General features: G+C 51.7%; 1 protein-coding gene across 1 annotated transcript; it reads left to right on the plus strand.

The window, feature by feature from the left end:
* Positions 1–96: 96 nt before the first annotated feature.
* On the plus strand, positions 97–14,627 carry WHAMM (WASP homolog associated with actin, golgi membranes and microtubules). The gene is made up of 10 exons (XM_055142575.1): positions 97–651; positions 2,261–2,434; positions 3,892–4,042; positions 4,513–4,682; positions 6,308–6,473; positions 7,287–7,477; positions 9,348–9,434; positions 9,608–9,703; positions 10,107–10,470; positions 10,979–14,627. Exons 1-10 carry the CDS (start codon positions 106–108, stop codon positions 11,230–11,232), a joined length of 2,199 nt encoding a protein of 732 aa, XP_054998550.1. The 5' UTR covers positions 97–105; the 3' UTR covers positions 11,233–14,627.
* The last annotated feature ends 139 nt before the right edge of the window (positions 14,628–14,766 follow it).

A 14,766-nucleotide genomic window follows, 5' to 3' on the forward strand; every position in this document is an offset into this window, starting at 1 on the left:
CAGCCAATCGGGGAGGCGGGGCCGTGAACTCGCTTGGAGACCGCCGGAGCCACCGGAGCCGGTGTCTGCCCGGACGGCGTCCTCGGGGCCAGCGGGAACTCGGCCATGGCGGACGAGCAGCCCGACAGCCTGGACGGCTGGGTGCCGGTGCGCGAGGGACTCTTTGCCGAGTCCGAGCGGCACCAGCTGCGCTTCCTGGTGGCCTGGAACGGCGCCGAGGGTCAGTTCGCCGTGACCTGCCACGACCGCGCGGCGCAGCGGCGGCGGGAAGGCGCGGGGGCCGCGTGCAGCTGGGCCGGCCTGCTCTCGGCCGCCGCGCTCCGCGGCGCGCACCGGCAGCTGACGGCGCTCTGGCCGCCGCTGGGGCGCTGCTTCCCGGAGCTGCCGGCCGAGCTGGACGCAGGCAGCGGCGGCTGGGGGCTGCCGCTCGGGCTGTGGGCGCGCGCGGGGCCCGACGACGCGGCGCTGCAGGCGGCGTGCGTGGCGCTGGAGCGCTACCTGGGCCAGGCTGCCGACGGCTGCGGCGGAGCGGCTGTGCGCGACGCGCTCTTCCCCGCGCCCGGGGAGCCCGACGACTGCGAGAGTCCGCGGGAGTTCCGGGAGCGCGCCCTGCGCGCGCGCAAAGACGAGGCGGGCGCGCGCCTGCGCCAGGTACAGGCTTACGAGCGGGCCCTCGGGGGCGCGGTGGGACCCGGGTGGTAGCTAACCAGGAGGGGCGTGACCAACCGGGAGGGGTGGCTAACCGGTAGGGGCGTGGCTAGTCCTTGGGGTGTGCCTGGGCCTTGGGCGTGTCTAATCATGAGGGCGTGGCTAGAACGTGGGGGCGTGGTTAGGCCTCGGGGCGTGGCTAACTGGTAGGAAGTGTGCCTAGCCTGGGGTAGAAGGAGGGGCAGTTTGCTTGCTTCTTTGGGGGCACAACCAGCTGTGCTCAGGGCTTACTCTTGCCTCTGAGCTCAGGGATCACTCCTGGAAAGCTCCGGAGCCTTATGGGGTACCGGGGATTGAATCTAGGTCCGCAGCATGCACCGCAAGTGCCCTCCCTGCTGTACTGTCTCTAGACCCTGGCCTGTCCAGTTTGAACCTTTCTGGTTTTTGTATCAGGCTGACATGCCTGTGCTCATTTGTAACCTTTCTTCTTTGTTATTTTGGTTTTGGTTTTGGGGCTATACCTAGAAGTGCTCAGGTGCCTCTAAGCTCAAAAATCACTCCTGGTGAGCAACCATGTGTGATGCTGGGGACAGAACCTGGGTTGACCAGATGCAAGACAAATGCTCTACCCACTCTCTCTGGCCCCTAATTGTTTTTGTTAAAAAATTCCCCTAGGGGGGCTGGAGTGATAGCACAGCGGGGAGGGCGTTTGCCTTGCACGCGGCCGACCCGGGTTCGAATCCCAGCATCCCATATGGTCCCCTGAGCACCGCCAAGGGTGATTCCTGAGTGCAGAGCCAGGAGTGACCCCTGTGCATCGCCGGGTGTGACCCAAAAAGAAAAAAAAAATAAAATAAATAAAAAATAAAAAAAAAAATCTAAAAAAAAATTCCCCTAGGGCCCAGGAGATAGCTGGCCAGTGGATCCCAGTTCAAGTACCAGTCACCACATAGGGTCTCTGGAGCCCCACGAGAAGTGATCCCTGAGTACAGTCAGATGTCAGCCCTGAGCACAGCTGGGGGTGGCCCAAAATTTTTTTAAAAAGTGGGGTTCAGGTACAGTGGTCAGATGACATGCTTGGCATGTGCCCAGTCAGACCTCAGTTTCCTCACACATTGTCCCCCAAATACTTCCAGGTGCAGCTGCCCAGGGAGATCCCAGCACTACAGGGCACCAGCAGTGTTGCAGCCTCTGGCCTCCCTCTGACTCACTTAGAATGACAGGGTGTTGCTTTGGAGAATCCCCTTAAAGGGCAGAGTGCAGCCTCACCAAACCTGTATCATCCAACAAGTGATGCAAAACATGCCCCACACTGCAGCAGCAACACTCATGCTGCTCTCGGGCTCCCTGGTCTGCTGGAGGAACCATACTGCTTCCTGCGCTTGGTCCTGCAGTCGGGGTGCTAGGGGCATGGTGCTGCTGTACGTCTGGGGTCAGTCCTATGCTCAGGGTGCTGGGGGACAGTGCTGCTGTATGTGTAAGGTCAGCCCTGTGCTCATGTGTGTGTGGGGTCAGTCCTGTGCTCAGAGGTGCTGGGGGGATGGCACTGCCACACATGTCCAGAGTCTGTCTGGTGTGTCTACAGGGGGCTTCACGCACCTTGGTCTTCCAGGTCTTGCAGCGACACGAGCAGACCAGCAACATGGTGGCCCTGATGAAGCTTTGTACGGAGGAAGAGGACGCCTACCAGGCGCTCATCACTGCGGCCACCGCCTTCTTCCAGAACCTTCTGCAGCCCTTCAGGGACATGCGTGAAGTTGCAACTTCATGTAAGCTTGCTATTTTGGTATGTCTCCTTTGATTTTTATTGGCCCAGACACTTGTTTCATGTCATTTCTTTGGTCACACTTAGGACTCAGCCCGATTGCACTAATAAACCCCTTAGATTTACCGGGTTTATTTAAAACGTTGAAGGACATTTTACCTGGGGTCATCATCTCCACGGCCATGAAGCTGCACACCCTCAAGGAATAACCATTTTTTCTATATGAGGCCGATTGACTTACTTATTTCTGACCTGTGAGGGCCCACGTTGATGTCCTAGAAACCAGATGAAATGTGCGACTGCATGGTCTGGTGTGCAGTTCAGTCTCTCCTACTCAGCAGAGGCTGCCGGTGTTCTTGCTTCTTGGGGCTGCAGAGGAGCCAGTGACAGCAAGCAAGGGGGCAGAGCTGCCCCTGGGTGATATGGCTTGTTGCTCTCTGCAGTCTCACCTTGCCCCTGACTGTCTCGTGAGCACACTCCCAGCTTAAATGATCCTCAAGACTTCCCGGCTGGAGGGCACTGTTCTGTAGGTTTCTGCTTTACTTCCTGCATATATTCCCCTTCCTGGGAGGCATAGTGCTAATGAGATGCTGGGCAGCAAAGGTCAGGAGACCAGATTATATTCATGTAGGTGCAAGTTTCACAATCTCTGAAGCTCGCTGCATTACTTGTTCCCTTCAGAGAAGAATCACAGTTGAGGGATTGGAGACAGGACAGCGGGGAGGGCGCTTGCCTTGTAGTGCCATGTAGGGCACCCCCACATGGTCCCCTGAGCACTGCAAGGAGTGATTTCTAAGTGCAGAGCCAGGAGTATGTCCTGAGCACTGCTGGGTGTGGCCCCGAAACAAAACAAAATAAAAAGAATCAGTGTTGAAAGTTTCCTGCCACACCCAGCAGCCAACACCAGTGGTAGGTCCTGGGCCTCTGCTGAGTGCTGGACAACAGGTCTCTCAGCAACTGGGGGTCACGCCACAGACACAGAGAGAGAAACACAGTGCGCAGAAAGTGTTGTGTTTGGGTTGTTTGGTTTGGGGCCATACCTAGTGGCCGGGGCTCATCCTACTCTGCTCAGCCCTAGGGTGGGGGTATCTCCCATGGGTGCTTGGAATGGAATCTGGGCCCTGCCACATGGAGACAGCCCTCAAGGTGTCTGCAGTCCACAGTGCTTTGGTTCCTTTATGTCCAGAGTGGTCCTGTCTTCTAGGCAGTTCCCAGCTTCATTAAAAGAACTGCTGAAGGGCTAGAGGGATAGGGCAGCGGAGAGGGTGCTAGCCTTGCACTCGACTGACTCAAGTTTGGTTTCCGGCACCCCGTATGGTTCCCTGAGCATCGCCAGGAGTGATTCCTGAGAGCCAGGAGTAATCCCTGAGCATCGCCGGGTGTAATCCTCACCCCCCCAACAAATGGAACTGCCGAATGAGCCTCTGTGACCTTTCCCCTCCCGACTCTGTCTCATGCTATTTACCTTCTTCCTACAGAAGTCACTGGAGGAGGAGGAGCTGGGTCCCCGCAGGGTGGGGCCCCTGCAGAGGGAAGCCCAGGAGTGGTCCCAGCGGGCCCATGAGGCTGTTGCCTCCATCCAGGACATCACAGTGGATTATTTCACAGAAACAGTAAATGCTCTAGCAGGTAAGCATCTAAAAGTACACACACACACACACACACACACACACACACACACACATACACACACACACACACACACACACACACACACACACACACACACACACACACACACACACTGTCATCCCGTCCTGTTGCTCATCGATTTGCTCGAGTGCGCACCAGTAATGTCTCCATTGTGAGACTTGTTATTACTACTTTTGGCATATCCAATACACCACAGGTAGCTTGCCAGGCTCTGCCAGGCTCTCCGAGAGGGACAGAGGAATCGAACCCAGGTTGGCCATGTGCAAGGCAAATGCCCTGCCCGCTGTGGTGTAAGTTTGTGAAAATCTATACTAAAAATATATGTATTTTTGTGGTGATAATATAAGCACTAAAATTAAACTCCTTCCTTTTTGTTAAGGCTAGTTTTGAGTGAGTGCTCCTCTTTCTAATGACGATCTTTCCCGTGACTAATGACTGTCCACCAGGAATGCTGAAGCAGATGGAGAGAGACAAGAAGAGATTTGGCCAGGCTGCCTGGGCCACCGCCATGCCCCGCTTAGAAAACCTCCAGCTGAGGTTAGCTCGGGAGACCCTGCAGCTCCTCAGGGCCAAAGAGCTGTGTTCACATCGCAAAAGAGCAGAAATTCAAGGAAAGGTAAAATAGAGACACGGGACTCGGTTTTTAATCCCACTCACAGGCCTGAGAGATGATTGAGGGACACGGCGTTTGCTGTGTGTGCAGCCGACCTGGTTCTCTCCAAGCCTGGCGTAGCCAGCCACAGTTGAGCACCACCAGGAGCGACCCCGGAGCCCAGAGAAGGGAGTTCACCCTGATACCACCCTCACCCACATACACTTGAATCTTAGACATTAATAATCTTAGACATGTTATAGACCTTCATTTTCTTCCTAGTCCAACAGTTTCTATACAAGGATTGAGAGATTACAGAACTAGGCTATAAAACTTCCCTGTCTTTGATTTTTTTTGTGTGTGGGGGGCACACTTAGTGATGCTCAGGGCTTACTCGTGGCTCGCACTCAAGGATTACTCCTAGAGGGGCACAGGTGACCATTTGGGGTGCTAGGGATGGTACCAGGTGAGCTGTATGTCAGGCCAGCTCCTTAGCTGCTGTCCTAGCTCTCCCATAGCACATTGTTTTTAAATACATACTGTCGGGTCCATGAACATAACATGGACTTCTCTCCACTAACACCACGCTCGAGATTTAAAGCCAGTGTCTCAGCACCACTTTAGAGCATCTTAGGGTCATGATGTCTTAAATTCAGGGGCTATTCTCAGCATGGTGCCGGTGGGGGGTTTGCACCCCATGATGCTCCAAGCAGCTACAGTGGTAGGCACTTGTGCCAACTCTCAGCCCACAAAGTTATGATTTTTTGGGGGGTATGTGTGGTTCTGAGGAGGCCTGGGTCCCCAAACAGTGGTTCAGTAGGAGAGTCTGAGGCTTGGCCCCACAGGGCTGGAGTCCCCAGTACACACCTTGAAATGCTCAAGGACCACACAGTGTCACAGTGTCGCAATTTTTTAATTTTATTTTTGTTTCTGGTTTGGAGGCCACACCTGGTGATGCTCAGGGCTGACTCTTGGCGAGGCTCAGGGGACCATATGGGATGCCGGGGATGGGACCTGGGTCGGCCGCATGCAAGCATCTTCCCCTCTGTGCTCTCTCTCCAGCCCAGTGGTGCAATTTTAAAAAAGTTGAATATAGCTGATTGCTGTTCCTTTTTCATAGAAGTTACTGTTTCATGTTTCATGATAAGATTTACTTTTTGTAACAAGTGTTGAATAAACTGTTTTTGGGTCAGGGGCCAGAGGGATTGTATGGGGGTGTTTGCCTTGTATGTGGCTGACCCAGGTTCAATCCCTGGCACCACATATGGTTCCTCCAAGCCTGTTATGAGTGATCCCCGAGCACAGAGCCAGGAATAAGCCCAATCCCAAATTTGTTTCAACTAAACAAAATAGAAAGATGTCTCATCTCTGTTTTTAAAAAGTATTTGGTACCAAGCAAAGAAAATAGCTCAAAGGCCTCTAAGATTTGCTGTGTTATTTTGTTGCCACATCTGGCAGTGCTCAGGGCTTACTTCTGGCTTGGTACTCAGGGATCACTCTTGCGGTGCTCAGGGGATCATATATGGTGTCAAGGACTGAACTGCCATGTCCAAGGCATACACCTTAACCCCTGTATTTTCTCTCTGATCTCTAAAATTTACTTTTTCATATTGAATTATTTTAACTTTTTTCCCCCCAATGAAAACAAGATGGAAGGTCTTCTAGAGCAAGAAGAAAATAAGGATGTTGTAGATGAATTAGAGCTCAAGTATTACGAAGCTCAATTAGAATTATATGAAGTTAAATTCGAGATATTAAAATATGAAGAAATGCTGCTTATTACACAGCTGGACTCTATTAGAAGATACATGAAAGGTAAGACTTATTAGGTGTGTTAAAGTGGTTAGGTTATTCCCCTAACCTTTACTAGTTAAATTGCTAGTAAATGATCTAAACCAGCTTCTCAATGTCAGGGACCAAATGTTCCCTTAGGGGCCCCCAGGATATTCCATGAGGGTCACAGGTAAAAATCAAAACAATGGGGGCCCTAAACTAGGGGGTTCACAGGTAAGATAAGGGGCCACACAAAAGGGTCCATGGTCAGAGTAAAGTTGAGAAATGCTGATCTAAACCATATACTGAAACTCTCTAAGTAAAGTTTTGCTTCAGTACCTTTGATACTGAGCTAACACAGTCACTATTTAAGGAGGGGTCAGACAGAGGGACCCAATGGCAGCCTTTCGCCACCATGCCTGACTGACCTGCTGGCTGCTGGGTACTTCCTGGTGTGATGCTGTCTATCACCATCACCACGTTCCCTTTAAGACGGTTAATAGCTACCTTTCAACTTCAGTAAGGAATAAAAACACCCCAACACATAGCAGCTCCTGAGTATTCTATTCTCTGGATGAACCTGAGGTTCTAGTTTATTCAGGACTGTGTTTATTCAGCAGGGGGAGACCACCATTTTTCTGACCACCCTGGACAGTGCTCAGAGATTAAACATTGTGTTGGAGATTGAACCTGGGTCAGTCACATGCAAGGCATGTGCCCTACCCATTGTACCATTTCTCTGGCCCCTTAGTGCATATTTTTTAAAAACAGAGACCATGTTTCTGTGATTCTGGTCCTGGCCCCCTATGTTACTCTCTATGCTGAAACTGACTTACACAAATGTCCTGTCCGCAGATAAGCAGGAGGAGGTCATCTACTATGACTCCTGTGAGAGTCCCGAGGAGCTGAGGGTCATGGAAGGCGCGGCAGGGCTGCAGGATGAGGGCCACAGCGGGGAATTGAAAGCACTGAGCCACCGCTGCCGGCAGCTGGAGAGTCGCCGAGGGGCCATCTGCGCCCGGAGAGCCCAACTCAGGAACAGGAAGGTGGGTGCCCATGGCCTCTCCAGGGCACCAGCATGGCCCTGCTCCATGGGGTGGACACCTTCTGCAGTGCCCGCATACTTCTGTGTTCATGTTCATCCATGGCTACAATGCTACAAAGGCTACATACAAAGTCTTTCACTTTTTTTTATTAATACTGTTCTGGGCTTTTTCCCATCTGGGGAAGCCCGTGTTCTTACTTGAACACGAGTAAGAAGATAACTTTGGGGAGCTGGAGAGAGATTCTGGGGTTAAAGTGTTGCCTTCATGCAGTCAATCCAAATTAGCCGCGGCACCATGTGGTCCCTCCAGCATTGCTGGGTGTGGCTGTGAAGGCCACAGGCTTGGCTGCAGTGGCCAGGGTCTCCCTGATACTGCGGGGTCCGATGAGCACATCCTCAGACCCTCCCCCTGAACTGCCAACCTGGGTCCCTGTGCCTCCAAAGCACTGTCTGGGAAACCCTCCACAATAATTCTTTTGGGTTCTAAGCATTTAACAGCATCTCTATACTTCCCTTCACTGATCAACCATTTGTTAAATGCCTCGGACATACCCTCTTCTGTTTTTAGTTTTGGGTCACACTGGGCATTGCTCAAAGGCTACACTTGGTTCTGTGCTTGGGGGACCATGCAGGACTGGGGAATCATATCAAATTCTGGTCTACTGCTTGGAAATCATAAGCCCAACCTTTGGAAATATGTCTCTGGACCCTGCACTGGCATTTTTGAAATCACGGTAGTTAGAAACTTATAGTAATCAGCTATAAACTCTAAAATGATTTTATTGCAAACTATTATTGATAAAAATCTTAGCACTGTCGTCCTATTGTTCATCGATTTGCTTGAGTGGGCACCAGTAACATCTCCATTGTGAGACTTGTTACTGTTTTTGGCATATCGAATACACCATGGGTAGCTGGCCAGGCTCTGCTGTGCGGGCAGGATACTCTCAGTAGCTTGCCGGGCTCTCTGAGAGAGATAGAGGAATTAAACCTGTGTCAGCTGCATGCAAGGCAAACGGCTTACCTGCTGTGCTATCACTCCAGCCCCCGAGGGCTTTCTTTTAATTTTTTAAATTTTGGCTTTTTTGGGTCATACCCGGTGATGCTCAGAGGTTGTTCCTGGTTCTGCACTCAGGAACTCCTCCTGGCAGTGCTTTGGGGACTATATGGGATGCTGGTGATTGAACCCAGGTCACTGCATAAAAGGCAAATGCCCTTCCCACTGTAATATCACTCTGGCCCAAAAGGGATTTTTTTAATGTGTTTTTTTGGGTACCAGGGATTGAACCCAGAGCTTTATACCCGTAAAGTGTGTGCTCTATTACTGAACTATATCCTCAGACCCTGAAATAAAGTTTCCAATGTAACTTTTGGGTTTCATAAGTATATTTATGTAGACATATTTAGAAATGTAACTTCATGGAATCTGAACCATGCCTGGGGGTATTAGGGCAATATTTCTGCCTCTGTGCCAGAATGACTCCTGAGTGCTCTGGGACTGTATCTGGTGATGGGCATTCAAACAGGGGGCGCCTTATCTCCTGTACTGTTTTTCCACCCTGGAAGCATCCATTATTTACAGCATTATGGGAAAATGTGTTTGAGGATCCCCATAGAAACAGTCTTACGGTACCTCTCACCACGGATGGTGCTGGGGGCCTCCTACCTGCATCAGCTGAAACACTGGCCTTTTCCTGCCCCCAAGCATGAATCCTGATAGCTTCGGCCATGGGCACCAGGGAGGGGAAACGGTGCCCCAGCTTTGGCAGGAAGAACAGACGGGCAGCCCCTAAGCACGGTCCCCTTCTCCCTCCTGGATGAGCCCCCAGGGTCCTCTCCCAAACCAATGGGCGACCTGCTTCTTCCCACAGGATCAGTGCATTGAAAACCACCGACTCAGGCTGCAGCAGGCCACAGAGAGCACAAAGCGTCTGCACCAGCACCATGGAGCTCAGATGGTAAGTGTGGGCACAGCACCAGCCTGGCAGGGCAGCCACACCTATTTGGGGAGACTTGCAATGGAGAACAGACCCTGAAGGGAGCCAGGAAAGGCAGGTGATGATGTTGGGCTAAGGCCCCTTTGCTCTCTCAAGACTCTGGGAAACTTATCAGTATGTTTGCTGTGATTTAGAAAAGAGACAAGATAAAAGAGGAGGAGAAAAGGAGAAAAGAATGGATAGACCAAGAGCGGCGGAAAACACTACAGCGGCTGAGAGCATTTAAGGAGGTGAGAGCAGGACATGATTTTGGCAGCGTCCGGCAAAGAGAACAGTTCTGGGGAAAGTGCCAGCTGCCACATGGGCTGGAGAGACGCACAGTGGGGAGGGCATGAGCCTGGCACACACCAAAGCTGGGTCTGATCTCCAACACTCCATATGGTCCCCCTAGCCGGCCAGGAGGGACCGTGAGTACAGGGCCAGGAGGAAGACCTGAGCACACAGGGTGTGGCCCGAAACAAAATAAATATGAGGACAGCCCCGTGGTGATGGCTCTGGGTGGTCACGCCCAAGTGCGACTGCTGAGGCTCTAATCAACCCATGTGGCAGGCTGGTTCTTGCCAAGCCGAGGATGTGCTCAGCGCTACACCTGGCCTTCGCAACAACGTTCTTACAACAGTTTCCTGCTTTCAGAGACATCCACGTCAGCCAACACCAAAGACCCCGCCCCCGGCTTCCCCTGAAGCCCCCTTTCGGGACGCGGAAGTGCCAAGCTTGGAGCTTCAAGGCTCTCTGGAAACTGTTCCCACCCCAGCACCTGTGCCTTTCAGTGACCAAATGCAGTTCACACCCAGTGACAAGGTGTCACTGCCACGGGACCCGCCGCCCCCGCCACCCCCACCTCCCCTGCCTCCTGCACCGCCCTGCCCACCCCCAACTGCTGGGTCGCTGCGTCTGCATGTCCAGGCCTCAGGGAACAACGACCGCGTGCGACCCCTGGTGTGCGAGTCACCTGCCCAGCCCCTCACTGTGCCACCGGCTGGTGCTGCAGGCCCAGGTAACCCTGGGGTATCCCTGCTCCTGGGCTGAAGGGAAGAGAGGGGCTGACGCATGGGCAGCGGTGTGTCACATGACCACACCACGTGGTCGCTGCATGGTGAACTTTCTGGTGTCAGTGGTGCATGGGAAATAGCGTGTCATGTGACAAACACACCATGTGACTATACAAAGGAGTAACTGGCACAGAACTGACGCATGGGCACCACTATGCCACGTGACCAAATGTCCCGCGTGACAGATACATTGTAGCGGGGAGGGGAAGAGAGAGAAAACCCATCATGCAAATAGGAACTGACAGTGACTGACACATGGGAACTGACACCACGTGACTGACATGTGGGCTACAACAGCATGTGATAGACACGTGGGATCCAACACCACGTGACTGGTGCGAGGGGGCGGGGCGCTAGGGATCTGAGGTCAGACCAAAGCTAGTGCATCCTTTCCAGGCCTAGGCACGGCTGGGGGGTGCGTGTGGTGCTAGCACTCCTGTCTGTCCCCGCCAGGCTCCATGGACACGGTGCTGGCCTCCCTGCGGCAGGACCGTGTCCCCCGCGCTGCCGTCGGGGAGGACATTCTGACCGCCATCCGGCGCGGGGTGCAGCTGCGGAGAGTGGCCCTGGAGCGGGCCCCGAGCCTCGGCGCGCCTGGCGCCAGCGACCTGGAGAGCAGCATCCGCGCGGCCCTGCGGCGCATCAAGAAGGCATCAGCGGACTCAGAGGAGGACGAGGAGCAGGGCCCGGGCGAGTGGGAGCACTGAGGCCAGCGGGGCGCCAAAGGCGGGGTGTCAGAGTGGGCACAGCTGCAACCTATCCCACAGCCAGCATGATCAGGGCCCGGCCCACAGAGATGAGCCGCAATAAAGGACGGAAGCGCACAGGTGCCTCCGACGACACGACACGGTGGCCCACCATCCCTTCCTGCAGGTGTGGCAGGCGGGGCCGGGGGGTGGGGCGGGGGCCCTGCAAGCAGCCCCTCAGGATGTCTTGAGAATCACGTCCCCACCCCCAACTGAGTACGATCTGAGTCGTGGAATCTGGATGGATTCAAACAACTGGAAATTCACGCATGTTCGTGGGCAAGACAGGGCCGGCGGGGTGAGAGGTGAGGTGTCACAGCACAGGGATGTCTGAGCTATTCGGTGTCCCCAAGTCGAGGGTAGCTGCAGCCAACCAGAGGGCAGGACAGTAATTCTTGACTTGCTCTATGTGAGCGCCAGAACCTTTCAACACCCCACAAGAGAAGGGAGCCTGGGAATGGGGCGGCCAGTGGTAGTACAGGGTTCTATATCCGGTGGGCGGCCAAAGATGTGTGTGTGGGGGGATCCCAACCCTGGGTTGCAACCTGCCCTTCAGAGCAGCAAAAAAATTAACTGGGGTCCTTGGGGTCACAAGGGGCTTCTAGGAGATTTTCATGGATTTAAAAACAGGCATCTCACCAAACTCTGTTTTTACATAACTGTTACAGCAAAAGCAGGGAACATTCGGCCAAGGTTTGCAAGTCTTCGATGGAAATTATATTTCCCTCAAATACAAGATCATCTGACAGACACAAAGGGACATCAAACAGAAACACAAGACAAACAGCAGTGAGAATAAACATCACTTGTCATTAATGAATCAAGTAATATCTAAAGCTACAGATGTAAGGTCAAATTAACATCTATGGACTAACTTTCTTTTAGAGATTGTTTTCTGCTCCAGTTTCCTGAGGATTTTACTCTAATTAACAATTGATGAGTCCTGAGGAAACTTCTATGAACTCTGAATCACAGAAAGTGTAGACAGGCCGTACCTGCTCTGGCAATGCAAAATCATTCACAGCAACTGCCAACGTTTCTAACAAACAACTTTGGATATTTGAAAATAAGATTTTAAACAATTTCTCTGGTTAAAAAAGTCAACCTGAAACAAACTTACCTACTCCTGAGAATGTTGCTGCCCCTGAGAACTGCCAGGCCCTTACCCCCCAGTGAGAAATAGTGGATGTTTCCATTACATGATAGGAAGGGAAGCAGTTACAAGGAGGCAGAGAAACATGAAACAGCAATGTTATCATTTAAGCTGCAAGTTACAGATCTGGATCTTTGACAAGACCAATGGACTAATTCTAGAAAAACTAACCAGAATGAGAAGGCAAAGTACAGACACATGCTATGGTGCATAAGAAAAAGGAACCTTACCCTCCACACAGACACATTTGACAATCTGAAGAGAAATCATTAGCAAAATTCAAACACTGAAATTCACAGAATAGGAAGGAGCTGTGGGACACAATAGCAGAGAAAATATCTGAGGTTGGTCTCTGCTCCTAGACAGCTGCAACTGTCTCAGATACTGTAGTATCAGATACTACAGTCATGTAAACAAGCCTGATCCAGAGTACTTTTCTCATTTTAAAGCTCTTATTTTATAGATAACACATGAATCTTGTAGAAAAACCCCAAACATAGGAACACGACGAAAATATACTGTGAGTCACCCTCTGATAACACAGGATGAAGGTTAATATTCAAAACAGGATGTCATGAACGAATTAGTTCTGTAAATGTAGAGTTGATTTAACATCAGCAAGTTGAAATGATTTACTTTGTGGTTATGGAGAAAAACCACCTCACCCTTTAGAGATAGGGAATGCGCAAGAAGGAAGACTCCAACATCCATTTCTGATGAAACTCAGCAAACTAGAAAGACTATAAATTTATGACTTTGCATGACTTTCTGTATAAATTTACATATTAAGGACATCTTCCATTAAGAGTCATGTATACTTTTAGATAAACTTCATCTAAAAGTCATCCTCACCAAGAAGACAGAATGGTCCAATTCCCGCTCCTGGTATTTAACAGCAGGAAAGTGATGCTGGTGAGGAAAAAGTGTGGCTGGCTGACCGAAACCCATGGGTAAAAACATCCCCACCTTCCAGCACCCACAGCACCCACTCAAAAGGCAGGAGAATGAACAACCATAACAACTACGAGCAGGTTTCAGCGGCACGGGGGCACGCGGGTACTGCCTCCCTGGAGGGATGCGGGAGTCAATGCCCAAGTGGGCAGAGTTCACGTGAGCACTGGGGTTGCTGCAAAAGGGTGAAGTACCAGATCCAGCGTGGAGTGGAACGTGCCCCACACGTTCTGGACACAGTTCAGGGACAATGCCCAGGGGTGATCATCAACTGTGGACTTTACCTTGGGCAGAGGGATGGTCACTGCTGGTGGGGTCCTTTCAGCTTCTACACTTGACACACTATATTTTTTTCTTTTTGGGTCACACCCGGCGTTGCACAGGGTTTACTCCTGGCTCATGCACTCAGGAATTACTCCTGGCAGTGCTTGGGGGACCATATGTGGGATGCTGGCAATCAAACCCAGGCAGACGCCCTACCCGCTGCACTATTGCTCCAGCCCCAACCAACTATAATATTTCAAAGCAGAAAGTCAATGGACTTCATTTCCATTTTCATTGTTTTTTCCTTTTATTTTTTGGTGTTGGGGAGGTGGGACCATACCTGGTAGTGCTCAGAGGTTCTTCTCAGTGGGGCTCAGGGGAACATGCAGTGCTGGGGATGGAATCGGGGGCCCGCACAAGTAATGTGTGTGCCCCAGACTTTGGAGCACTTTTCCTCAGTCCCTTTATCTCACTTTTGTTTATTTATTTTGCTTTTTGGGTCACACCCAGAAATGCACAGGGGTTACTCCTGGCTCTGTGCTCAGGAATTACCCCTGGCGGTGCTAGGGGGACCATATGGGATGCCGGGGATTGAGCCTGGGTCGGCTGCATGCAAGGCAAATGCCCGCTGTACTATGGCTCCGGCCCTTATCTCACTTTTAAAAGCAGTGTGCCTTCATTTCAACAAGCAGCAGTTGGAAGACAGTGGATAAAGCTCATTTCTAAAATTGCCAGGTAGTGGCTTGGTCTGCAAGCCCACTTTCTTCCGAGAACACGGATCTCGCTGGCTTATCTGTTTTTTTGCTTGCCTATTTTCATTCCGGAGAAGCCTGTGTTCTCTTTTTCTCTCCCTTCTCTTCTTTCTTTTTTTTTTATTTTTTTTTCTTTTTGGGTCACACCTGGCGATGCACAGGGGTTACTCCTGGCTCTTCACTCAGGAATTACTCCTGGCGGTGCTCAGGGGACCATATGGGATGCTGGGAATCGAACCCGGGTCGGCCGCGTGCAAGGCAAACGCCCTACCCACTGTGCTATTGCTCCAGCCCCTCCCTTCTCTTCTTTCTAAGTTTAATGAAAACTGTTTTGCTTCACCAAAAATAATAATAAAATTACCTGTGTAGCAAAAT

This window comes from Sorex araneus, chromosome 6 (genome assembly GCF_027595985.1).
Source record: "Sorex araneus isolate mSorAra2 chromosome 6, mSorAra2.pri, whole genome shotgun sequence".
NCBI lineage: Eukaryota > Metazoa > Chordata > Mammalia > Eulipotyphla > Soricidae > Sorex > Sorex araneus.